Genomic DNA, 26,520 nt, shown 5'->3' with positions numbered 1-26,520 from the left:
GATAACAATATGTGCACATAAATTATTTGTATCTTTAACTACACACTAATGTTGTATTGTAACATCACACACTTCTATGTTCGTATGCTAAACAATTAACACATTGTCATTGAAATACTAATCACTAATAACAACAACTAATACATACATGTACACACTATTCCACTCTGAACACCAGGATGCTGTCCCACCACTGTCCCACAATGATGGATGATGTGGTGCTGCAGTAGCAGACTGAAAATGGGTTCCACACTCCATCTCCCCAAGTAGCAAGATTAGCCAGCTTACTCTCTCCCTCCCAGCCCACCTGTAGTACAGTGTCGGGCCAGTGTCCACAGACCAGCACCTGGCCTGCAGGGGTCACATGTAGACCAAGTGAGCGCTCTAGTGCTGGGTCTGTGTATGTAGCCAGGAGTGTGCCATCCCTGGCCAGGGTGAGGAGCTTGGGCTGCCAGTGGCCGATGATGTACAGCCTGTCTCCTGTGGGACTCACAGCACACTGGTCTACTGCAAAACAGAGTAACATCAAGATATTGAATTACTGTCAATGTTAAATAATCTTATAAAACATACTGCAGTGATATTGTATTACGCATATGTTGCTATAAAGAGGCCTTTACACATCTAAAATATATGCATACATTTCAATGATTCAATAGTTAAGCGTGACAATAAACTTCAGTAGCAGAGCTATTGTGTTAACGTTTGACATGTTGAAATGCGACTGGTGAGTAAGATATGAATTAAAGCAAAACTACACAGATGGAAAAAATTACACTTACTGAAACAATTGCACAGTTCTATCAACAGGTAAACATATTGTACATGTACAATCATTTAACAACCACAAAATTAAGACCAGGTCAGAAAGTGTCTCTCTCCCAGGAACTCAGTTTCTATTTATAGACATGTCATGTAGTGACAGTCAAAATACTGCATTACTCATGTTTATAAATCAATATTTCTGAATCTTGTTTTGGCTACAATGTACTGTAGCATTCAAAGAGCACATATGAATTATAGAACAAATATTTTATGATACATCAGCGGGTTTTCTGCTATGATGTCTGAATTTTATTTTATTTTCATCTCACAAAGTATATAACTATAATTGATATGATTTAAAAAAAAACAAGATAAAGGCTTTATGGGTCAATATTTGTTGATAAAAAAATAATAATCCCAATTTGGTTCATTAAGTCGATAAAATTTTCCCAATTTGTCATTGTATGGATTTAAAACAAGAGCACAGCATAACAGGTGCCAACGCTCAGCTGCGAAAGCGTGTCAGATTTTTTTTTAGAGGTCACAGTGACCTTGACCTTTGACCTAGTGACCCAACATTTGGTGTGGCGTGTAGAACTCATCAAGGTTCATCTACATATGAAGTTTCAAAGTTGTAAGTAACAGCACTTTGATTTAAGAGCCTATATTAAAGTTTATATTAAAGGTCACAGTAACCTTTGACCTAGTGACCCAAAAATGGGTGTGGCTTGTAGAACTCATCAAGGTGCATGTACATTTTAAGTTTCAAAGTTGTAGGTGGAAGCACTTTGATTTTAGAGCGAATGTTAAGGTTTATGTTAAAGTTTTATATTAGAGGTCACAGTGACCTTGACCTTTGACCTAGTGACCCAAAAAAGGGTGTGGCGCGTAGAACTCATCAAGGTGCATCTACATATGAAGTTTCAAAGTTGTAGGTGGAAGCACTTTGATTTTAGAGCCTATGTTAAAGTTTTATATAAGAGGTCACAGTGACCTTGACCTTTGACCTAGTGACCCAAAAAAGGGTGTGGCATGTAGAACTCATCAAGGTGCATCTACATATGAAGTTTCAAAGTTGTAGGTGGAAGCACTTTGATTTTAGAGCCAATGTGAAGGTTTTAGCACGACGCCAGCACGACACCTACGTCGGACGACGAGCTGGCTATGACAATACCTCAGGTTTACTCTGAAAACAGCCGAGCTAATAACAAAATTTGACGACTCCTTTTCCCACAATGGCTAGAAAAATCCCTGTACATAATACAAATGTTATCAGGATGGATTTACCATGATTCTTACCTGTACCATCAAATGACCTATAGAGACTGCAGACCTGTTTGCCATTCAGTGTGTATTTGTAGAGATCTTTACTAGAGATGACAAAAAGGTCTCCTTGGTGATGGTCAATACCTCTACATTCATGTTGTAACTGAAACTTCCGGCCAGGAACAAGCTTTCCCTGGTTGACAGTGATAAACTGGACCTCATGTATGTTGCTAGCATTCACAGTCACTGCAACCTCACTAGGTGTGATCAAACAAATGTCAAATGGCTGAGCATTCACATCCAAGTGACTCACCACCTGGTACTGCTGGTTCAGCAGCTTGACATTATTATTTGTCCAGTCTACAACCAGGACCTGTCCATCTGGAAGAACACATATGCCTGAGATAGCACATGAAACTGAATCACTTGGTACTCTCACATTGTGCTCAGACTTCCCCTGGACCTTAAACACCTTGCCTGACTTTCCAAGCAGAGTCAATGCCTGCTGTATGATATGTTTACATTTTATGCTGGCTATAAGGCAGAGCTCCTTATTATCTCCAATTTTCTGAACGATTTCAAGTAGTTGTAACAAGTCATTGTGAAGACTGGTGCATTTATGAATGGAACTTGTAACTGACCCTTTTATGCTTATAACTTCATCTTTTATCTCATTTAGTTCCTTCACAGTAATACTATCAAATTCATTCAAGATAGAAAGAACACTCCAACACATTTCTTCTTTTAAATTTTTGTCCGATGTACCCACAGAACTATTACAACACTTATCTATATTCGTATTTAAATTGCCATGCAATTGTTCTATCATGACTGCCCCATGTTCCTTGTATGTTCTCTGCAATGACTGAACACTGGCCTCCTGATTTATCTGTAGGCTTTTGATTCCCCCCATGACAGTTTCCAGCTCCACTGACAGTCCCTGTAGGTCTGTGGGCTGGGAGTTGGTCAGCTCCGAAATCGGGGTCACTTTACTGCACTGGCTGAAATAAACAATTAATACATGTACATACCAAGGAATAGTCAGTAAACTAATGTAATGCTTCAAACAAGTATACAGTGTCAAATAACAAGAGCTGTCAGAGGACAGCGCGTTCGACTATTCGAGTGCTTGACAATATAACATAAGCCATCATGGGGAAATTGTTCATTATCAATAATTTATTAGATGAACTTTCAAAAATAATAAAAAGGAAAAAAACATTATTATTTTTTTTTTTTGGGGGGGGGATTGAGATAGGGTATAATGTGGGGTGTGGTCATTTATTAGACAATCTTTCAAAAATAAAAAAGGGGGGTGGGGGGGGGGGTTAGGGGGGTGAGAGTATAATGTGGGGTGGGGTAATTTATTAGATAATGTTTAAAAAAAATGGGGGGGGAGGTTGGGGAGGGGGAAGGGATTCTCAGGGGGAGGGGTGTGGGGAATTGTTTGGGTGGAATCCATTGTGGTATTTCAAGTGTTGTTTTGTCAAAGTAATAATAAAATGTGATCATAAATAAAGAAGTTATGGCAAATTAAGCAAATTTTTCAATTATCTAAGTATAAAAAGGGCCATTATTATATAAAAATGCTTGATACAGTGGTCTGCTCTTGTTTATAGGTTGGGGTCATGTTGGTAAACAAGTATGCAACATATAAAAGCAACATGTCAAAGGATATAGGAAATATTTGGGGTAGTACGCAAACTTTAACATATGTTTATAAATAATATGCATATTCTAAGTATAAAAGGGGCAATAATTATGTAAACATGCTTGATACAGTGGTCTGCTCTTGTTTATAGGTTGGGGGTGATGTTGGTAAACAAGTATGCAAAATATGAAAGCAATATGTCAAGGGACAATGAAAATAAATGGGGTAGTACGAAAACTTTAACATTTGCTGCATATTCTAAGTGGAAAAGGGGCCATAATTATGACAATATGCTTAATAGAGTTGTCTGCACTTGTTTAAAGGTTGCGGTCATGATGGTAAACAAGTATGCAAAATATGAAAGCAATATGTCAAGGGACATTGAAAATTTTCGGGGTAGTACACAAACTTTAACATTTGCTGCATATTATAAGTGGAAAAGGGGCCATAATTATGACAAAATGCTTGATAGAGTTGTCTGCTCTTGTTTATAGGTTGGGGTCATGATGGTTAACAAGTATGCAATATGAAAGCAATATGTCAAGGAACAATGAAAATATTTGGGGTAGTACAAAACTTTAAAATGTGCACGCTAACGCAGATGCTAATGCCGACGCCAAGGCTGGGGTGAGTAGGATAGCCCCACTATATATTTAATATATAATAGTCAAGCTCAACACAATCATGGAAAATAAATGAACGCTTTTTTCATTGGCTTAATACAGGGGTATATAGATTTGCACTCTTCCATCCATCCGTGTTACTTTTCTGTCGTATATAACTCAATACGTATTCCTGAATTTTACGAGTACAGTAACCAGGCATGCAAGCTTGCGCACCTCTATATTTTCGTTCTGTTTTTTATTTCATTATCCCCACGCTTTTTGAAAAGCATGGGGATGTTGTGGTTATCTCCACCGTCCATCTGTCTGTCCGTCCTGGCCAATATCTCCTCCTACACTATAAGCACAAGAACCTTGAAACTAACACACATGGTAGCTATGAGCATATTTGCGACCCTGCACTATTTGGAATTTTGATCTGACCCCTGGGTCAAAAGTTATGGGGGTTTGGGCGGGCGGGTCAGAGATTTCACTCATTTTGTACGTTATTTTACATTAACTTATTCATTTCTGCACCGTTTTACTTCAAATTGATACTGTACCTCTCTTTTGACAATACGGTCAATCTCAACTAATTGCATGGCCCCATTAACAACTCTGGGGCGCCCCGCCCACATAGACCACAGCCACCCAAAATTGCCCTTTACTATACCGTAATTTCTTCATTTCTACACCAATTCACTTCAAATTGATACAGAAATTCTCTTATGACAATACGGTCAATCTCAACTATGCATGACAATACAGTCAATCTCAACTATGCATGACAATACAGTCAATCTCAACTATGCATGACAATACAGTCAATCTCAACTATGCATGACAATACAGTCAATCTCAACTATGCATGACAATACAGTCAATCTCAACTATGCATGACAATACAGTCAATCTCAACTATGCATGACAATACAGTCAATCTCAACTATGCATGACAATACAGTCAATCTCAACTATGCATGACAATACGGTCAATCTCAACTATGCATGGCAATACAGTCAATCTCAACTATGCATGGCAATACAGTCAATCTCAACTATGCATGGCAATACAGTCAATCTCAACTATGCATGGCCCCATTACCAACCTTGAGACTGAGACGCCCCACCCACAAAGGCCACACCCACCCAAAATTGCCTTTAACTATAATTTCTTCATATCTACACCGATTCACTTCAAATTGATACTGAAATTCTCTTATGACAATACAGTCAATCTCAACTATGCATGGCAATACAGTCAATCTCAACTATGCATGGCCCCATTTCCAACCTTGAGACTGAGACGCCCCACCCACATAGGCCACACCCACCCAAAATTGCCTTTAACTATAATTTCTTCATTTCTACACCGATTTACTTATTATTGATACTGAACTATTCTTATGACAATACGGTCAATCTCAACTATGCATAGACCCATTACCAACCCTTGGGCACCCCACCCACATAGGCAACACTCACCCAAAATTGCCTTTTACTTAACTTCTTCATTTCTACACAGATTCACTTCTAATTGATACTGAACTTCTCTTATGACAATATGGTCAATCTCAAATGCATGACCCCATTACCAACCCTGGGGCGCCCCTGGGCCAAACATGCTGCGTGGGGATACATGTCGGCCTCTGCTGCGCCATTTCTAGTTATAATTGTAGCAATGTTTAATTTTTATAAAAAAAATCATTTTAAAATATGTGTCGATTGTAAAATAAACAGTATTGCTACTAGAGGACTGACAATTTACGTCAATATTTATCGTCATGTAATTTTGCCCACGTGCATGTCCCTTTAACCAAACAATCATATCAATTGTGATAAGCGTAACTAAAAAGGATTGATGATAGATGGATATGTCTACAGTAACATATTCATCGTCAAGGAAACTCGTGCAATTCTGTATGTTTGTTCGTAATTTTTTGACACTTTTGGGACAAATTCAGGATTGCAGAGGTATTCATGTACTAAGAAAACATATCTAGTTGTTTACATTGTTTTCACTTTTGATATTGTAAACCTTGACAACACTATGCATAATAATGTAAGAAAAGATCATTAATGTTCTTCCACCCCACAAAACAGGCATGACTTCCAGATTGTTTTTTATTAGCCAGCAATGAAAATTATATAAATTATTGTTTAATAAACCGGCTGGGACTGTTTTTTTTGTAAGCACCAGTCTAAAAAATTTTAAAATTCAATCAGTGATTTCATTTAATTAAGGCAGTACTGTACTATTTCTGTACAATGCCTTATGTTCCTACATAGTTTTATCATAATTGAAAATCTGCTTACAAGATTGTTATTATGTGTATTAAATGTTCTAAACCTGAAAACTGCATATACACCATTATAATTTCATGTTAAAAGCTTCTGTGACCTTTGACCTATTAACCTCAAAATGGATTGGCCTCTTAATCTTCTTTGATGTAAACATAAAACATTTTGCATGTAGGCCAAAGCATTACCTAGATATTGTCTAGAAACAATTGGTCTATGGACAAACCAACAAACGGACCAAAGGACAGATGCAAACGAAATAACCCCAAATCTTAGAAGAGGTCCTCTATTTCTAAATAAAGTCTCAGTATGAACAATCTAGCCTGTGATGAGTGGCTTATGACATGCAACCTGGTCTACTATCTCACAATATGTTATTATTTAACCTATTGCGATTATTTTGCTTTTGTTGTTGTCACACGATCTATTCGTGGACAAGAAAAGACGCCATTGTAAAATATTTTAAAGGAGAATCTAAGAGATTGGTCTACTGTTTATTCATGTGTGATATTGACATTTCATGCAGTAGCAAGCCTAGAGTCAATGATATTTTAAAAATTAGGACATAAGAATAGAATTATATTTTGCAATTTACTGTATACTACACACAATGAGAACAAGTTTTCTGCGGTCAGAGACATATGCCCCCCCCCAAACAGGGCTTTTAACTAGTGATCCCAATTTCAATAGGGTTCATCTACTGTCCAAGGCCAATGAGCATCTGAAGTATCAAGTAAATCAGTCAATTCATTGATGAGTTATTGATCAGAAACAATTTTCACACTTATTGTTACAGTGTCCTTAACATTTGACCTAGTGACCCCAATTTTGACACGGGTCATCTACTGTCCGAGCCAATGCGCAAGGGTAGTATAAAGCCAATAAGTTGATTCGTTGACGAATTATTGATAAAAAACGCTTTTCCCACTTATTGTGCCAGTGACCATGTCCTTTGACCTAGTGACCCCAATTTTGAGAGGGGTAATCTACAGTCCAAGGATATTGCACATGACAAGTATCAAGCCAATCGGTGAATAAGCTGACAAGTTATTGATTAAAAAACTATTTCACACTTACTGCATAACTTATTTCAATTGGACTCATCTACTGTCCAAGGCCAATGTACATAAAGTATCAAATAGGATAGTGACCTTGACCATTGACCTAGCAACCTCAATTTAGATCGGGGTCATCTACTGTCCAAGGCCAATGCACATATGAAGTATCAAGCTAATCAGTCAATTCGTTGACGAGTTATTGATCGGATGCCACTTAATGTGATAGTGACCTTGACCTTTGAAGAAGTGACCTCAATTTCAATAGAGGTCATTTACTGTTCAAGGCCAATGCAAATGTGAAGAATCAAGTCAATTTGTTGACGAATTATTGATTGGAAACGATTTTCACACTTAGTGTGATAGTGACTTTGACCTTTGACCTAGTGATTACAATTTCAATAGGGGTCATATACTGTCCAAGGCCAATGCAGAAGTGAAGTACATGTATCAAGCAAATAGGTTAATTTGTTCACAAGTTATTGATCGGAAACGATTTTCACACTACATGTAAGTGTGATAGTCACCTTGACCTTAAAGCCTTGACCAAAACTTTGAAGGTCACCTTGACCTTAGCTCTTAAAACCTTGTATAGACTGATTTGACTCTACCAAATGTTCTTGTTCGTTATTTGTCCTTTTTTATAGTTGTATTTTATTTGTTTGTATTGCACACGTGATTAACAAAATAATCCAAATAAAACTGGTATTACTATAACATATAATTCTAAGTTCTTTCTGTATTCATGGTCTAAAATCAAGTGTTCCTTAATACTGAAAATTGCTAGAAAATCTGATGTCGGTATTGTCTGTATTATTTCAAAAAGAGATACTGCATTGACATTTTCTCTGATAAACAGAGATCGTACAAATGTAATCATTTAACGCTAGAACAAAGCAACAAAGCCAATTAATCAAACATGGGAAAAAACTAAACAAGGGCTGTTTGTAAAACATGCATGCCCCCCATATGGGCTGTTCGTTGTAGTGGCAGCCATTGTGTGAATACGTTTTTTGTCACAGTGACCTCGACCTTTGACCTAGTGACCTGAAAATCAATATGGGTCATCTGCGAGTCATGATCAATGTACCTATGAAGTTTCATGATCCTAGGCGTAAGCGTTCTCGAGTAATCAACCGGAAACCATTTAACTATTTCGGGTCACCGTGACCTTGACCTTTAACCTAGTGACCTCAAAATCAATAGGGCTCATCTGCGAGTCATGATCAATCTACCCATGAAATTTCATGATCCTAGGCGTATGCGTTCTTGAGTTATCATCCGGAAACCAATTTACTATTTCAGGTCACTGTGACCTTGACCTTTGATCTAATGACCTCAGAATCAATAGGGATCATCTGCGAGTCATGATCAATCTACCTATGAAGTTTCATGATCCTAGGCGTATGAGTTCTTGAGTTTTCATCCGGAAACCATTTTACTATTTTGGGTCACCGTGACCTTGACCTTTGACCTAGTGACCTCAAAATCAATAGGCGTCATCTGCGAGTCATGATCTATCTAACGATGAAGTTTCATGATCCTAGGCGTATGCGTTCTTGAGTTATCATCCGGAAACCATTTTACTATTTCGGGTCACCGTGACCTTGACCTTTGACCTAGTGACCTCAAAATCAATAGGGGTCATCTGCGAGTCATGATCAATCTACATATGAAGATTCATGATCCTAGGCCCAAGCGTTCTTGAGTTATCATCCGGAAACCACCTGGTGAACCGACATGTGCAAAGCAATATACCCCCTCTTCTTCGAAGGGGGGCATAATAAACCAAAGTTTATCATAATAGCAGCCAGCATGCTGTGGTAACCAGACTTGCATGCATTTCGGAATATTATACTGTGACTTTCCCGCTTTTGTTAATAAAATTATAAGATCAATGTTTGCAATCAAAATGCACTAATAAGCAAACAATTAAATGATTATCTTATAATAAAGAAGATTGGTTCTATTGCATATTTATATAGATTTTAATACAAATACCATATTCAAATAAACATTTGACAATTTGACATTTTAGTTAAACTGAAGCTGTCAATTCAGCAAATCAACTAATCAAAGAATCAAAGGACTGAGTGGTATTTATGACAAAATGACCTTGTATATGCCGTTTCAAGGTCATTCTGACTTTGAAAAGATACATTGATAACATAAATTTATCCTACACACTATATTTAGTCAGTATATATATTTATTATAAATGTATATTGTTGTTATGGTAAATAAAAGCAAAAATTGTATTTTGTCAATGCGCACCTCTATATTTTGTTTCTGTTGTTTTCATCATAATTGTAGTAATGTCTCCTATTTATACAATAATGACATTTTAAAATATGTGTAGAGTGTAAAGTTAACAAGGGCTGTTTGTAAAACATGCATGCCCCCGATATGGGCTGTCAGTTTTAGTGGCAGCCATTGATTGAATACGTTTTTTGTCACCTTGACCTTGACCTTTGACCTAGTGACCTCAAAATCTATAGGGGTCATCTGCGAGTCATAATCAATGTACATATCAAGTTTCATGATCCTAGGCGTAAGCGTTCTTGAGTTATCATCCCGAAACCATTTTTCTAAGTTGAGTCACCGTCACCTTGACCTTTAACCTAGTGACCTGAAAATCAATAGGGGTCATCTGCGAGTCATGATCAATGTACCAATGAAGTTTCATGATCCTAGGCTTAAGCGTTCTTGAGTTATCATCTGGAAACCATTTTACTATTTTGGGTCACCGTGACCTTGACATTTGACCTAGTGACCTGAAAATCAACAGGAGTCATCTGCGAGTCATGATCAATGTACCTATGAAGTTTCATGATCCTAGGCAATACGTTTTTGAGTTATCATCCGGAAATCATTTTACTATTTCGGGTCACCGTGATCTTGACCTTTTACCTAGTGACCTCAAAATCAATAGGGGCATTGGCCAGTCATGATCAATGTACCTATGAAGTTTCATGATCCTAGGCATAAGCATTCTTGAGTTATCATCCGGAAACCATTTTACTATTTTGAGTCACCGTGACCTTGACCTTTGACCTAGTGACCTCAAAATCAATAGGGGCATTGGCCAGTCATGTTCAATGTACCTATGAAGTTTCATGATCCTAGGCCTAAGTGTTCTTGAGTTATCATCCGGAAACCATCCCATGGACGGACATACGGACAGACATACGGACCGACATATGCAAAACAATATACCCCCTCTTCTTCGAAGGGGGGCATAAAAATATACAGGGCTCTTAAACCAGGCAATCACTATTTCTAGGTAATCGAAGTTATCTAGGTAATCATAAGTAGTTTCTTGACAGCTTTAATTTCTAATTGCAGCTGGATAGAGATTTCTTCAATATTGGCAGCAAAACACTAGACAAGAATTCTAGTACACATAAAGGTAGTCTTGTCTAAAAGGCTTGTGAGAATTGCTCATGCAGTGTGACTGGTCTGACAGTGATTATAGAGCTCATAATTTGTGTTCAATGCACTTTGTTTTACAAGTTAAAACAATACAATCATAAATCAAACATGAGCTCTACTTTGGACAAAGAACTCAGTGTATAATGTAAATCTATTCTATAATAACTCCAAGCTAAAAGACCTCCCATACCTGAGCATTTAATATATACTAAAATTTAGCTCTGTACTGTTTGAATTGAAACCCACCTTCAAGCTTCTTGTTTTTCTGATGCATGATTATTAAGGACACAGGTTATAAATGCCATCACAGGAAATATTAAACTCCCATGAAAAAGAAGTTCAGGAAATTTCTTAATAATACAGTATTGCTGTGAAAACAAATAACAAGTCCAGAAAAGAAACAATTTAAAATTAATTTCAAAAGTTATTTCCAAAAATTTTAAAGAAAGTGTAGTCGTAAAATTTCATTGTATTTGATACTGTTCACAAAAACTTCAGGAAAAAATGTGTTTGTTAAAATACTATAAATCAATATTGCAAACTTGACAATACATGTACTTAATTCTCATTAACATTGTGACATTATATAGTTCATTGATTTCTAAACACGTTTATGTGCCAAAGTATTTCAGAAATACCTGAGATCATTGAAGGCACACTTTGTGCAGCACAACTGACTGTGGTCTTCGCATAACATTTCAATTTTGTCGTCCTTGTGCGCTTGACATTTCAATAGAAATTCCTCCACCTGTTTCGAAACTGGCCATTCTTTCATGGCATTCCTTCCATACGCTAAATGTTTTTTAAACCACTTATCATGCAACTGAATACACAATAAATCGCTTTTAACAGCCATAACTTCATCAATTGTAAAGAGATTTTCATGAACTCGTTCTTACTCAACGCAAAAATGAATGAACTTTGATAATAAATTCAGTAATTGTTTGTTGTTATGTACAGGTACCTTTTTGAATTTCATTTGTATAAATACTATGGTAACCTTAGTACATCTTTATTATATTATATATGTTATTCCCTAAATTACCCAAATGAGTTAAAAAAACGGGGGCGAAAAACCCAATTAAGCTCAAAAGTAGGGGGTGAACATTTGTGCTAAAACTCTATTCAATTTACAAAAACCCTACTGTTGTCAAAAACAGGGAGTGAATTACCCAATAAACCCTAAAAGTTATATTTTGCCTTATGTCCAAATATGTGAACAAGTCCCTTTAATTGCTGATCGCAGTGCATTTTGAATTGAAATTTTCAGATATTGGTTTCATATTGCAACCATTACTAGTCAAAGGCTTTGAGTGACTTGTCAGGTATGGTATACAAGCAATTCAATGGATTGTAGAAAATTGCCTGACAGGATTTTACACTCACACAAAGAGATTTGCGGAGCAATTATATCTAATTTATATCTTACAATTTACAGGTATTCACTGGGTAGGGTTATTTCATTGTAGGAGCTATTGAAGCATGGGTACTGAATAATTTTCAAAGTCATAATTGGACCCAAAAAACATTTTAAGGTATAGCATTTCCATTTGAAATATTCAAGTGCGTTATCAATTCAAATGATCAATTATGCAATGTCAATTTTGTGCCATAAGTATAGTCACTGAAGAGAAATATGTTAATAGATCTGTTATTCAGCTTTTGAACATTTCTTTAACATTCCAACAGACCTATAATATTGTTAAATGAATATACTCTGTGGATCATTTCTGTTTTGCAAATTTTTTTTTTAGCTATTGAGTTGGTCATAAGTGATAGATTATCTTACGCAACTAAATTTCTTGATTTAATAATCATACTTCAAATATTTATATTTAAACAATTAACTGATACTAACATTAAATGATTGTGTTAACAATTATTTATCCATGTAAAGTCTTTTTATGTATTGAAAGTTGTAGAGTCAATCTTGTGCAGCCTCTTTACATTAATGTACACCAATCAAGGACATAAACAAGGGCTGTTTGTAAAACATGCATGCCCCCCATACGGGCTTTCCGTTGTAGTGGCAGCCATTGTGTGAATACGATTTTTGTCACTGTGACCTTGACCTTTGACCTAGTGACCTGAAAATCAATAGGGGTCATCTGCGGGTAACCATTAATGTACCTATGAAGTGTCATGATCCTAGGCAAAAGCGTTCTTGAGTTATCATCCGAAAATCATTTTACTATTTCGGGTGACCGTGACCTTGACCTTTGACATTGTGACCTTAAAATCAATAGGGGTCATCTGCAAGTCATGATCAATCTACCCATGAAGTTTCATGATCCTAGGCGTAAACGTTCTTGAGTTATCATCCAAAAACCATTTTACTATTTCGGGTCACCCTAACCTTGACCTTTGACCTAGTGACCTAAAAATCAATAGGGGTCATCTGCGAGTCATGATCAATCTACCCATGAAGTTTCATGATCCTAGGCGTATGCGTTCTTGAGTTATCATCCGGAAACCATTTTACTATTTCGGGTCACCGTAACCTTGACCTTTGACCTAGTGACCTCAAATCAATAGTGGTCATCTGCAAGTCATGATCAATCTACCCATGAAGTTTCATGATCCTAGGCGTATGCGTTCTTGAGTTATCATTCAAAAACCATTTTACTATTTCTGGTCACCGTGACCTTGACCTTTGACCTAGTGACCTCAAAATCAATAGGGGTCATATGCAAGTCATGATCAATGTACCTAAGAAGTTTCATGATCCTAAGCGCAAGGGTTCTCGAGTTATCGTCTGACAACCACCTGGTGGACGGACAGACCGAATACCGACCGACAGACCGACCGACAGACCGACATGAGCAAAGCAATATACCCCCTCTTCTTCGAAGGGGGGCATAATAAGAAGTACATTTGTTAAATTTATATCCCCACAAAAAAGAGTGTTTATGGATGGGTGCTTATCTCTTGATATACAGTATAATCCTTAAATTAAGTAATTATGTGTACGGTAATTATTTTCATGCATAGCAATTGTCCTTATTGATTTCTACACACCCTTGGAGTTTCATTTTTAAATCTTGTATCATATCTGAAATATAGCCCTGAAAAGTTACATGATACAAACACAGTCAATCACTGTTATTTAAGAAAGTGTAGGTTTATGATTCTTGTGCATAGAACTTCTAATTGATATCTACATACAGTGACACATGAAAGTTCATGCTACAATAGTGTACCATATCTGAGATATAGTCCTGAAAAGGCACATCATACAAAATTTACAACTCTTGTTTAAAAAGTGGATGGTTTTAGTTCTTTAGTACAAGGCATTTCTCCTTATTGATATCTATACACCCATGAAGTTTCATGTAGGAATCTTGTATGATATGTGAGATATAGCCCTGAAATAATACATAACAAGAGGGCCAAGATGTTTTGTAAGATTTGACCAGGTGACCTATATTTTGACCCCTCATGACAAAACATCACACTGTGCTTACAGATATAAATATTATGACCAAGATTAATACAATCTGAATCAAAATTGTGACCTCTAGAGTGTTTAAAAGGATTTTGTATAATATCATGAAAATGTTCACAATCTAAGGGCAATAATTGTGGCATTTATTCTGTGATTTTGCTCATATCAAACTTGACTGAGATCTTGTGGCCATATAGCTTCTCAGCAACTTTGATAAAGAATGCTTGAGAAATATGAATGCTAGAGTGTTTACAAACCAAATGTGGACGGACTAACAATGGACAAAGACAGATCCTAAAACCTCACCTGCAGTCTTGGACATAACCCATTCAACTGTCGACCGAGTCGAGTGATTTTTGCATTGGTCGAGTGAAAATTCCAAGCCGGTAGCCCGATCAGTCAAGAGCAATTTTTTGTGTCCAAACTTAGTAACAAGTCCGAAATAGATTCATATAGACGCTTATTCAAAACTGCATTTGTTACTTCCCTTGAGCACTCATTGATTAGACGCTTATCGAACAATGTTGTAAGTCAATCTCATAAGACGCTAAAACTATTATTGTTACTGGATGGAGAACTCGCAGTTATACATTTATTTTAATGTCTTTCCTGCGTAATTTTGAGGGTGCAACACACGAACATCAACTGCAAAATGAGAATTAAGATTGCAACAAAAAATATGAAAAGTAAATGAAATGAAACTTCCAATGGTCATGGAAAAATAATCGGTCATGGCTTCGTTTTGATGTCTCCAAGTGGGGACTTTGATTCTAAGCCTACATTGCTGACTGGCTGGTATGTACATTCCATACGCAATGTAAAAAAAACAACATGCAATTAAATAGCATGCACTAACTTGCAAGTATAATTTTTAACAGATAAAATCAATCTGTCAAAGAACGAACCCTGCCTTTTATTCAAATGTGACAGTGTTCTCATACTGCATTTTAGATGCTGATTCAATCGGTGACAAACCAGATGTGGCTTAGGTAATGAAACTACTGCTACAAATGTCGTTTTAGATTAAGAAGACTCAGAAGGGCAGAAAAGTTGCCTTTGTGTTCTACTTCTTATGCACAGGTATTATTGCTTGTTTGAGATTTACTTTATTCAGATATTTGAGAGGAAAATTTATATCATAACATTGTTTTTTCAGGCCGCCTTTATGAGCATACCTGACATGTCAGACCTGGATGACGGTGACTGAGACAATGACCATGATGGAATTGAGATGTATGGCCACCTTGTGTTAATTATTTTGTCAGACATTTACTGTGAATATAAACAAAATCAAGTTTTTTTTTGTTTTATCTTAATTATGCTATGTTTTTTCAATACAAACATAGGTACAAATGTAACATAATTATAGCTTTTATTTCAGGCTAGTTAAAATTGATTCGGGCTATTGAAATTTCCAAGCTGGTAGCCCGATTGGGCTAGTGCTTAAACAAAATACGTGCAAGTACTGCACCTGAGCAATCAGGTGAGCTAAAAAGTGTTGTTTTTTTAACCAATCTGAGCCATTTACCAACTTGTCCGAGATATCAATAAAACCAATGTCTTGACTTAGTTTCATGATGATTAGGTACAAAATTTGACTTCTAGAGTGTTCACAAGGTTTCTCTATAGTCATATAAGGAAAACTGCCCCACCCCCAGGCGGCCATGTGACCGATCTGAACCAATTGAGAAATCATCTGAGATATAAATAAAACCAATCGTTTCACCAGGTTTCATGATGATTGAGCAAAAAATGTGACTTCTAGAGTGTTCACAAGCTTTTTTAACTGTATAAAAATAACGAAAAAAATGCCCCACCCCCTGGCAGCCATTTTCTTCAAAGAACCATTTTCAAACTCAACTCTCATATCTAGAAAACAAATGTTCTGACCAAATATCATTGTGACATCTAGAGTGTTCACAAGGTTTCTCTATAGCCAAATAAGGAAAATTGCCCCACCCACTGGTGGCCATGTTTTTCAACAGACCGGAACCACTTTTGAACTCAACTAACATATCATTAAGACAAACATTTTGACAAAGTAACATAAAGATTGGGCATAAAATGTGACTTCTACAGTGTTTACAAGGTTTTTCCTTTTTTTTTTCCTGACCTAGTGACCTAGTTTTTGACCGTGCATGACCCAGTTTCAACCTCAATCGAGGTATCATTGGGACAAATCTTCTGACCAAGTTTCATGAAGAGCGGACAAGAAATGTGGCCTCTAGAGTGTTTACAAGGTTTCTCTATAGCCAAATAAGGAAAACAGTACTGTCCCGCCCACTGGCGGCCATGTTTTTCAACAGACCAGAACCACTTTTGAACTTAACCAGCCTATCATTCAGACAAACATTTTAACAAAGTAACATGAAGATTGGGCATGAAATTTGACTTCAACAGTATTTACAGGTGTTTTTCTTGTTTTTGACCTAGTGACCTAGTTATTGACCCGGCATGACCCAGTTTCGAACTCGACCAAGAATTCATTGGGACAAAGCTTCTGACCAAGTTTCATGAAGATCAGACAAGAAATGTGGCCTCTAGAATGTTTACGAACAAATGTAGATGGACGGACGGACAGACGACAGACAAAGACCAATAACAAATGCTCAACTGAGCAATCAGGTGAACTAAAAAAAAGGCAATAACTCTTATTTAAGAAAGTGCAGCCTTACTAGGGTTATGGTTCTTTTGTATGGCACTTCTCCTCACTGATATCAATAATACACAAATGAAGTGTTATGATGGTATCTTATTTTATTAGTTTGTGAGATTTAGCCCTGAAAATTAAGTGACAGACGGACGCACTGACAGACTGAGGCACAACGCCAATTCTAAATCACACCACCTTTTGCAGGGGATAATAAGTGAGTAATGACAAAAAATAGCCAATTGTTTCCATAAATACTCTCTTTTGAGGCTGTGAAGTACAAAAGTTTTAACACAGTTTAAAGTGGTACATGAAAATAAGAATGTTAACTGCATACAAAAAATAGCATGATGAAAATTCTCTTACTGGTTTATTTATTGAATTTGAATATAGTGCACCATCGTATTCTGCTCTGTAATATGAATTCTAACACTCGTTAACAGTTATGGAATACCATAATAGACACAAACGGACTAAGTGCTTTCAACCTGAGATGTGTCGCTCTAGTCTTTCTGAGCAGTGCAATTATATACTCCGGATGTTTCTTAATATTAACTTTGACAACCTCAATCATACAAAACTTTCATCACTAGTCTGCAAAATGTTTTTACAGTAGGGGACACACTAAATGATTACATTGCAATTACATTAACTTATATATAGTATACAGTACAGCCAAAGCGGCACACACATCAACCGCGGCTACGCCACGGCCAGATTATTAGTACGCGGCGGCCGAATCGTGTGTTCACGCGGCGTATCGCCGTGGCACTCGGCATCGATCCACGCAACGACGCAGAGTCTGTATTAACCTCGCGTACTTTTGCGGAGTAAATCCGCCGCATACGTATGCGGCGGATCGAGTGAAAAGATATCCACTTAATGTACATACATGTATGTGTAGCGTAGAATTAATTACGCGCAACTGTTTATGTTTCGTTTGATTATCATTATTAAATTTGTAATCCCAAACACACTTCCGAATTTTAATGCTAACGCGTCCTTTGGCAAATTCTAGTGTCAAATAAACAGTGCTAAAATATCCTTTGTTTTATTAAAAGCGCGCGAAAATTATGCAGACATGTAGAACGTCGTTTGGAAAGTTTGGGTGTATTTTGTGTTGTATAAATACATGAACATCACATCAGGCGTAAATCGCGTGTTCAGTGAAAAAAAAAAGGGCTCGATTAGACGTTATTTCATCATTTTTATAAATAGTAACAAATCCAAAATGTATTTGATACTTAAGGAAATATCGAGAATGTTTGTGTATCGTAAATATTTACCAGCATTTGCTTTAAAACTGGAATATACGGGATTATCGGGTAATGAGTAGCCATATTAACTGTATAATATGAACAAAATAAAACATGTTTATATACGCATATTCAAACAATAGTTATTATAAGCTGATAATTAACAAAACAACAACTACGTCTTCACCGTCTTGATTATTGATATGGCTTCAAACTGCTAATGATCTCAGCTAAAATATAATAGCAAAATCAACATGCAATTAATTTATTAATCCACCAATGCTGGAGCCTTGACCACTTGTATGTGCGAAAACATAATTACGTGACCTTGTTTATGTGTGAAATACATACACTACGGGCGGGAAAAAAACTTAATTGGCCAGACACATTAACTATGCTTACATGTATATGCTAATACATTCGGTGCACAATAAATTTATTTTGATTTTAATTATTACTATAATTGTTCTTTCAAAGTTTGTTAACTACATGTAACTAATAATTTAAAAAAGATTTTTTATTTCATGATGCGCATCGACTCGGCATCATGTCGCGGTTCGCCGCATGCCTCGGCGGACAGATGCGAAGTTTTGCGGCGAAATGCGACTTGCCGCCGCATATCGACGCGGCTTCAACGACTGACGCTGCATCGACTCGTTTTGTTCCGCTTTGGCTGTACTGTATACAGTACACTTAAATAGTTTGTGTTTTTTTTTTTCAGCCAGGAACCGTCTGTCTAGCAATTTCGTGTTTCGGTGCTAGGCTACAGATATCCTGGGGATATATCTAACTTTATATAATGATCGTGATATCATGATACTCCTAGCTCCCTGTCTAAAATTTCGCTTTTGCCTCCTAGATGGGACAACTTAGATACTCTTCCATGTAACAAAACACAGTTTTACTAAATAATATTGTTTATAAAGTTCTCTTTTATTGCTGATGTTGATATTAACATCCATATATATCGTTCATGTTTGTGTCTATCTAACCATTGTTTATATATAGTTATATTGTGTTTTGATCTTCGTGTCTTGTATATGGAGGAATAAAAGTATATATATACTATGTGTGACTGATGTGTTAAATCTGTTTGATTCTTAGTGTTAAAACATTATTACATTTTTAGCATATTAAATATGTTTTTTGCTTATAAATAAGTAAAGACAGGGCATTATTGCACGATATTTCTTCTGAATAAAAGTCACTTTTAGTTGATTTCACCACTTTTTAATTTGTAAACACATAAATATAACATACTGTAAATGTACTTTAACTGCTGTTATAATTCCTTTAGTACAATATATAGAGGATATTTGTTGGATTCGGTGGATTATAGATTTTAATTCACGAGTGATCGTAGAAAATAATATTTTCACAAGTGGCGCAGCCACGAGTGAAAAAATATTTTTTCTATGATCACTGGTGAATTAAAATCGATAATTCACCGAGCCCAACAAATTTTCTTTTTATTTAATGCTTTTTTTTGACAGTTTATATACATTGTTTAAGAGTTTAACTCAAGAATTTCGCTGGGATTATGATGTCATTTCGTCAAAAAAATGACATCATTTAACATAAACGGTGAAAATTATCAATAATTTTCACTGATAATTTTCATTGTTTGAAACAGCGAAATTATCAGTTTTTATTCACTGATATTTCTCTATAAACCACTGGAAAGCATAAAATAAATAGTGTACAACCTGTTAGAGTATCTGTATTTATCAGTATATACAAATCAAGACTACCAGATCCAAGACATGGATAAGATTACATAAATAGCAACTTCAGAGCTCCAGATAAGGGTGGTATTTTCGTAATTACGAATTTATTCCAAGTCTGTTACGTATTTATTTTAAAATCTTGTCGTATTATTAAGAATAACGAAATCAAGTTACGAATATTATTTTCAGTTTGTATCGATTTTTATTGAGTTCTTTTTGCGTATTAAAGATCTTTTCGGTGCTTATATAGAATGGTTATCGGGTTTTTGTTTTACAAAGCGCATTTTTTCCAATAAAAGCGGCGTATACAGTCTATCTGTCAAACAACAATGGCGGCGCCCAGAGAGCCTCCTAAAAAACTGCAAAGCGTGAAAAAACACGCTTTTAACATATTGCATGCAAAGTGAGCCGAAGTTGAATGTTAAGAAAGACATTATAGAAAAGATCTTAAACGATGTTGTATGTTCAGTTGCCGACACAGTCGGAAAAACTAAACAAAAACGCGACACAACGGGTCCAAACTTAAAATATAAAAAAAAAACATTGAACGAGTGGAAGGGACAATTCCCGTGGCTAATCATTGAAAAGATTGAAGGGGAGACCCGTTTTAATTGTGAAATATGTAAAAAAATCATCCAAGGCATGCAATCTAAGCACAGTTTGGGCATGTGAAGGTATTTGATAAATAAAATTGTATAATACTAAATAGACACTGTTAAACTCGTATAAATAAAGTTGCTATTATGTTTATTTTGATTTTTTGCATAAAAATAACCATTATTATTTATTTTTTAAGGTCGTTTAGAAAAGTTAAGAATTATTTTCTGAAACTAAGTAGTAACGTTTAGAATAAAATTTCAGAGTTAAGAATTCTTTTTGAAAATCTGGTAGTAACGTTAAAAATTTCACAAAACCTTATCTGGAGCTCTGAACTTGTCAAAGTATTGATAAAACCCCTCAATGTTGAAAGTCCAAATATCTAAAAATAAAAAGAAATTATCAAAATTAATAGCCACAAACCAAGAGTTACACTTTTTGGCCATGTGGTTTCAGAGGAAATGAAGTTATTTTGCGATACAAATTTAGTTAAAACATGTACACTATACGACCTCCACAGTGTTGCAAGTGTTGTCCCCAGGGCAAGGATTTATTGAAACATAGTAGACAGCCACATAACCATGTTACATAAGCCCCAGGAAAATGATTTCTTGAAGCATACTGGGGTTTAACTGACCCCCAAAATGTTGTCGCCATTTTATCGCGACGTGAAAACCTTTGGTTAATCTGACCAACTAAATAATGTCATTGACTATGTTATAACTTTAATAACTATAATTTCCTATATTTACCCAAATTACAAGAAGTAACTTTAACAAGGGCTGTTTGTAAAACATGCATGCCCCCCCATATGGGCTGTCAGTTGTAGTGGCAGCTATTATGTGAATACGCTTTTGTCACTATGACCTTGACCTTTGACCTAGTGACCTGAAAATCAATAGGGACATCTACCAGTCATGATCAATGTTCCTATATAGTTTCATGATCCTAGGCGTAAGCATTCTTGAGTTATCATCCAGAAACCATCTGGTGGATGGAACGACGGACAGACCGACATGTGCAAAACAATATATTTAATCAACACAAACTGTTAATACAAAGTTCCGTGAATATTGAGCAATACATGCGGCGCCTCTATAGTGTTCATATGCAAATTGTTGATGACAGACAACATCCAACCAACATAAAGAAATAAAACTGAGAAAAGGTCTCCATGAGATGGTTAACAAGAAATGGGTTTGTCAGAAACACTATATCACCTTATGCGCCGCTTTTATTAAGTCTTGTTTGACCTTTGACCTTGAAGGATGACCTTGACCTTTCACCACTCAAAATGTTCAGCTCAATGAGATACACATACATGCCAAACTAGAAATGGCGCGGCAGAGGCCGACGCGTATCCCCACGCCGAATGTTTGACCTAGGTGTGCCCCAGGGTTGGTAATGGGGCCATGCATAGCTGAGATTGACCGTATTGTCATAAGAGAAGTTCATCATCAATTAGAAGTGAATTGGTGTAGAAATGAAGAAGTTATAGTAAAAGGCAATTTTGGGTGGGTGTGACATATGTGGGCAGGGCGCCCCAGGGTTGGTAATTGTGCCATGCATAGTTGAGATTGACCATATTGTCATAAGAGAAGTTCAGTATCAATTTGAAGTGAATCGGTGTAGAAAAGAAGAAATTATAGTAAAAGGCAATTTTGGGTGGGTGTGGTCTATGTGGGCGGGGCCCCAGGGTTGGTAATGGGGCCATGCATAGTTGAGATTGACCGTATTGTCATAAGAGAGGTTCAGTATCAATTTGAAGTGAATCGGTGTAGAAATGAAGAAATTATAGTAAAAGGCAATTTTGGGTGGGTGTGGTCTATGTGGGCGGGGCGCCCCAGGGTTGGTAATGGGGCCATGCATAGTTGAGATTGACTGTATAGTCATAAGAGAAGTTCAATATCAATTTGAAGTGAATCGGTGTAGAAATGAAGAAATTATAGTAAAGGCAATTTTGGGTGGGTGTGGTCTATGTGGGCGGGGCCCCAGGGTTGGTTATGGGGCCATGCATAGTTGAGATTGACCCTAATGTCATAAGAGAAGTTCAGTATCAATTTGAAGTGAATCCGTGTAGAAATGAAAAAATTATAGTAAATGGAATTTTTTGGTGGGTGTGGCCTATGTGGGCGGGCGCCCCAGGGTTGGGATTGGGGCCATGCATAGTTGAGATTGACCCTAATGTCATAACAAAAGTTCAGTATCAATTTGAAGTGAATCCGTGTAGAAATGAAAAAATTATAGTAAATGGAAATTTTTGGTGGGTGTGGCCTATGTGGGCGGGGCGCCCCAGGGTTGGGAATGGGGCCATGCATGGTTGAGATTGACCGTATTGTTACAAGAGAGGTCCAGTATCAATTTGAAGTGAATCGGTGTAGAAATAAAGAAGTAAATGTAAAATAACCTAAAAAAATGAGTGATAATTTCTGACGCGGCCCCACCCCAACCGCTATAACTTTTGACCCAGGGGTCAGATCAAAATTCCAAATAGTGCAGGGTCGCACATATGCTCATAGCTACCATGTGTGTAAGTTTCAAGGTTCTAGTGCTTTTAGTGTAGGAGGAGATAGTGGCCAGGACGGACGGACAGACGGACGGACGGACGGACGGCGGAGATAACCACAATATCCCCACCTTTTTTTCAAAAAGCGTGGGGATAATAAGAAGTTGCTATCTTCAATTTAGCAAAAGTTATTGCAAAATGTTAAAGTTTGGGCAAACAAACCAACAGACAGGGCAAAAACAATATGTCCCCCACTACAGTGGTGGGGACATAGAAATGCAGGCTCAAACAAGCAACCATCAAGAGTGATCTATTCTTCATACAAGAGTTCCGCGGTCGGAGATGACCGCATTGAAGCCGGATTTTTTATTTAAATGACAGGAAAGTACCTTTCGTGTTTTTGTCAATGCAATACTTAAATTACTGAAATATTGTTCAAAGGTCAAAATGAAATGTAAGCACTTTTCAAGGCATGAGCAAACCTTGTGTTATGTTTTGAATGCATGCATATACATGAACAACAATAACATTTAAGGTCACAAATATGAACTTGAATTGACAATTAGGAAAGTTTGATCTCAATTTTTTTATTAGCAAATTAGTAACATATTGTTTGAAGTTTCCATCAATTTCATTATGAAATGTAAGAAAATAAACTTAGATGAAATAATACCATTTTTACATTCAAGGTCACAGTGACCTTGACCTTAGAATGAATGACCTTGAAATGACCAGTGGTCATCTAAGTGTGCTTGCAAACCTTCATGTCAAGTTTGAAGACTCTATGTCCAAGCATACCAAAGTTATAACAATTTTTACATTTTAACATTTAAGGTCACAGTGACCTTGACCTTCAAATGAATGACATTGAAATGACCAGTGGTCATCTTCTAGTACTGGCCAATCTTTATTTCAAGTTTGAAGACTCTAGGTACAAGAATACCAAAGTTATAACATGAAATAAGAACTTTAACATTTTTACATTCAAGGTCACAGTGACCTTGACCTTCAAATGAATGACCTTGAAATGTCCAGTGGTTACTTACTAGTTCTGGCCAACCTTCATGTCAAGTTTCAAGACTCTAGGTCCAAGCATACCAAAGTTATAACAACTTTAACATTTTTACATTCAAGGTCACAGTGACCTTGACCTTCAAATGAATGACCTTGAAATGTCCAGTGGTTACTTACTAGTTCTGGCCAACCTTCATGTCAAGTTTCAAGACTCTAGGTCCAAGCATACCAAAGTTATAACAACTTTAACATTTTTATATTGAAGGTCACAGTGACCTTCACCTTCAAATGAATGACCTTGAAATGACCAGTGGTCATCTGTTAATCCTGGCCAACCTTCATGTCAAGTTTGAAGACTCTAGGTCCAAGCATACCAAAGTTATACCATGAAATAAGAACTTTAACATTTTTACATTCAAGGTCACAGTGACCTTGACCTTCAAATGAATGACCTTGAAATGACCAGTGGTTACTAACTAGTTATGGCCAACCTTCCTGTCAAGTTTCAAGACTCTAGGTCCAAGCATACCAAAGTTATAACAACTTTAACATTTTTTATATTGAAGGTCACAGTGACCTTGACCTTCAAATGAATGACCTTGAAATGACCAGTGGTCATCTGTTAATCCTGGCCAACCTTCATGTCAAGTTTGAAGACTCTAGGTCCAAGCATACCAAAGTTATACCATGAAATAAGAACTTTAACATTTTCAAGCACGCCGCCACCCCGCCCGCCTGCCCGCCCCCCCGCCCCGCCCGACAACATCAATCTATAAGCCGAGATTTTTTCGAAAAAAATCCGGCTAAAAATATAAGAGTATTATAATTAACATTTTGAATATTGTATTTGTCAGGTATCAACAGCAGTACAACATTGTATTTTCTCTTCTTGCAGACAGTGTTTCTCGTTAAGAGATTAGAGTTAAATGATTAAACTGCAAACATGGATACATTAAATGAAATACCAATTTAAAAAATAAACAATGTCATTCTTATAAGCTCTATAAAAAAGGAAATGAGCTATAAAATTGTGAACTTGGCATGTTTGTATGTTATCATGCTTTTAATGACACGCAAGGCCCCTTCATGGACAATGAACACCTGCGTTTGACTCAAATCAAACATTGAATATATTATCCCTCATAAAATAAGGTTCATCATATCTGTTTACATGTTTACCATATATACCTTTTTATAAAAGCAAGTTAAGCACTTTTTTACTGGCTTTTGGCATGCAATTATTTCAATATATTATCCATGTTGCATTGTGTGTCACCCAGACAGCTTACAAAATAACAAGTTTGGTGCTTATATTACACACATTTACATATCAGCAAAGGAATCTAGACATGGCTGCTTTTGAATCATGTAATCTAAGAAGGATGTACCAAAATAAATGGTTTAAACAGGAACTGGAGACGCCAGCACCTGTATGACAGTTGCGAACAATAGGCTCTCTTACTTCATGTCTCGCAATGTTTTGCTATGCTTTACATACCATTGTGTATCAAAATTAAAATAATTACAACAAGAGAGCCTGAAAATCCTAAAAGTCGCTCACCTAAAATACAAAGAAACTGACCTGTTCAGTGCGGCCCAAGACAACATAAGACCACATGTTCTGACAAGTGTCATGAAGAGTGAACTATACATGAAACATTTAGAGCGTTAACAAGGCTTAACTATAGCTATATAAGTATAAATTGCTCTCCCCTGGCAGCCATGTTTTTGAACAGACAAGAAACATTTTTATATTCATCATTAAAACAAATTTTCTGACCAAGTTTCATGAAGTTTGGACAATATAGGCTATGTGACTTTAAAAGTTTAAAGATTTTACTATAGGCATATGATGAAAAATGCCTCACAAATGTTTTTCAATCAATCAGAATCGTTATCGATCTTGTCCAAGGTATCATTGGGACATATCTTTTGACCAAGTTGCATGAAGATCGGACAGTAAATGTGGCCTCAAGAGTGTAAACAAGGTTTTACTGTATCCATAAATAGCCATATAAGGAAAAATGCCCTGCCCCTTGCGGCTATGTTTTTCGAGCAACAGGAACCTTTTTCAAACTCGTCCAAGATATCATTGGGACAAATCTTCTAACAAAGTTTCATGATGATCGGACAATAAATGTGGCCTCAAAAGTGTTAACAAGGTTTTACAAAAGCCATAAGAGGAAAAAATATGGCGCCCCCTTGCGGCCATGTTTTTCAACCATCCAAAACCATTTACAAACTCGTCCACGA

General features: G+C 36.6%; 1 protein-coding gene across 3 annotated transcripts in view; it reads right to left on the bottom strand.

Annotated features, from left to right (window-relative positions):
• The window catches only part of LOC127860876 (uncharacterized), a 183,560-nt gene that overhangs the window by 139,235 nt on the left and 17,805 nt on the right, over positions 1-26,520 (bottom strand). For all 3 annotated transcript variants that reach the window (XM_052399181.1, XM_052399179.1, XM_052399178.1), the window contains exons 2-3: positions 2,065-3,032; positions 149-507 (exon numbers count right to left, since the gene is read on the bottom strand). In XM_052399181.1, the coding sequence (XP_052255141.1) occupies positions 158-507; positions 2,065-3,032 (1,318 nt within the window). In that variant the 3' untranslated portion in view covers positions 149-157. The remainder of the gene's footprint in view (positions 1-148; positions 508-2,064; positions 3,033-26,520) is intronic.

Source organism: Dreissena polymorpha, chromosome 15 (genome assembly GCF_020536995.1).
Source record: "Dreissena polymorpha isolate Duluth1 chromosome 15, UMN_Dpol_1.0, whole genome shotgun sequence".
NCBI lineage: Eukaryota > Metazoa > Mollusca > Bivalvia > Myida > Dreissenidae > Dreissena > Dreissena polymorpha.
Note: the sequence above shows the minus strand (reverse complement) of the source record. Positions and strands in the feature narration are given on the sequence as shown.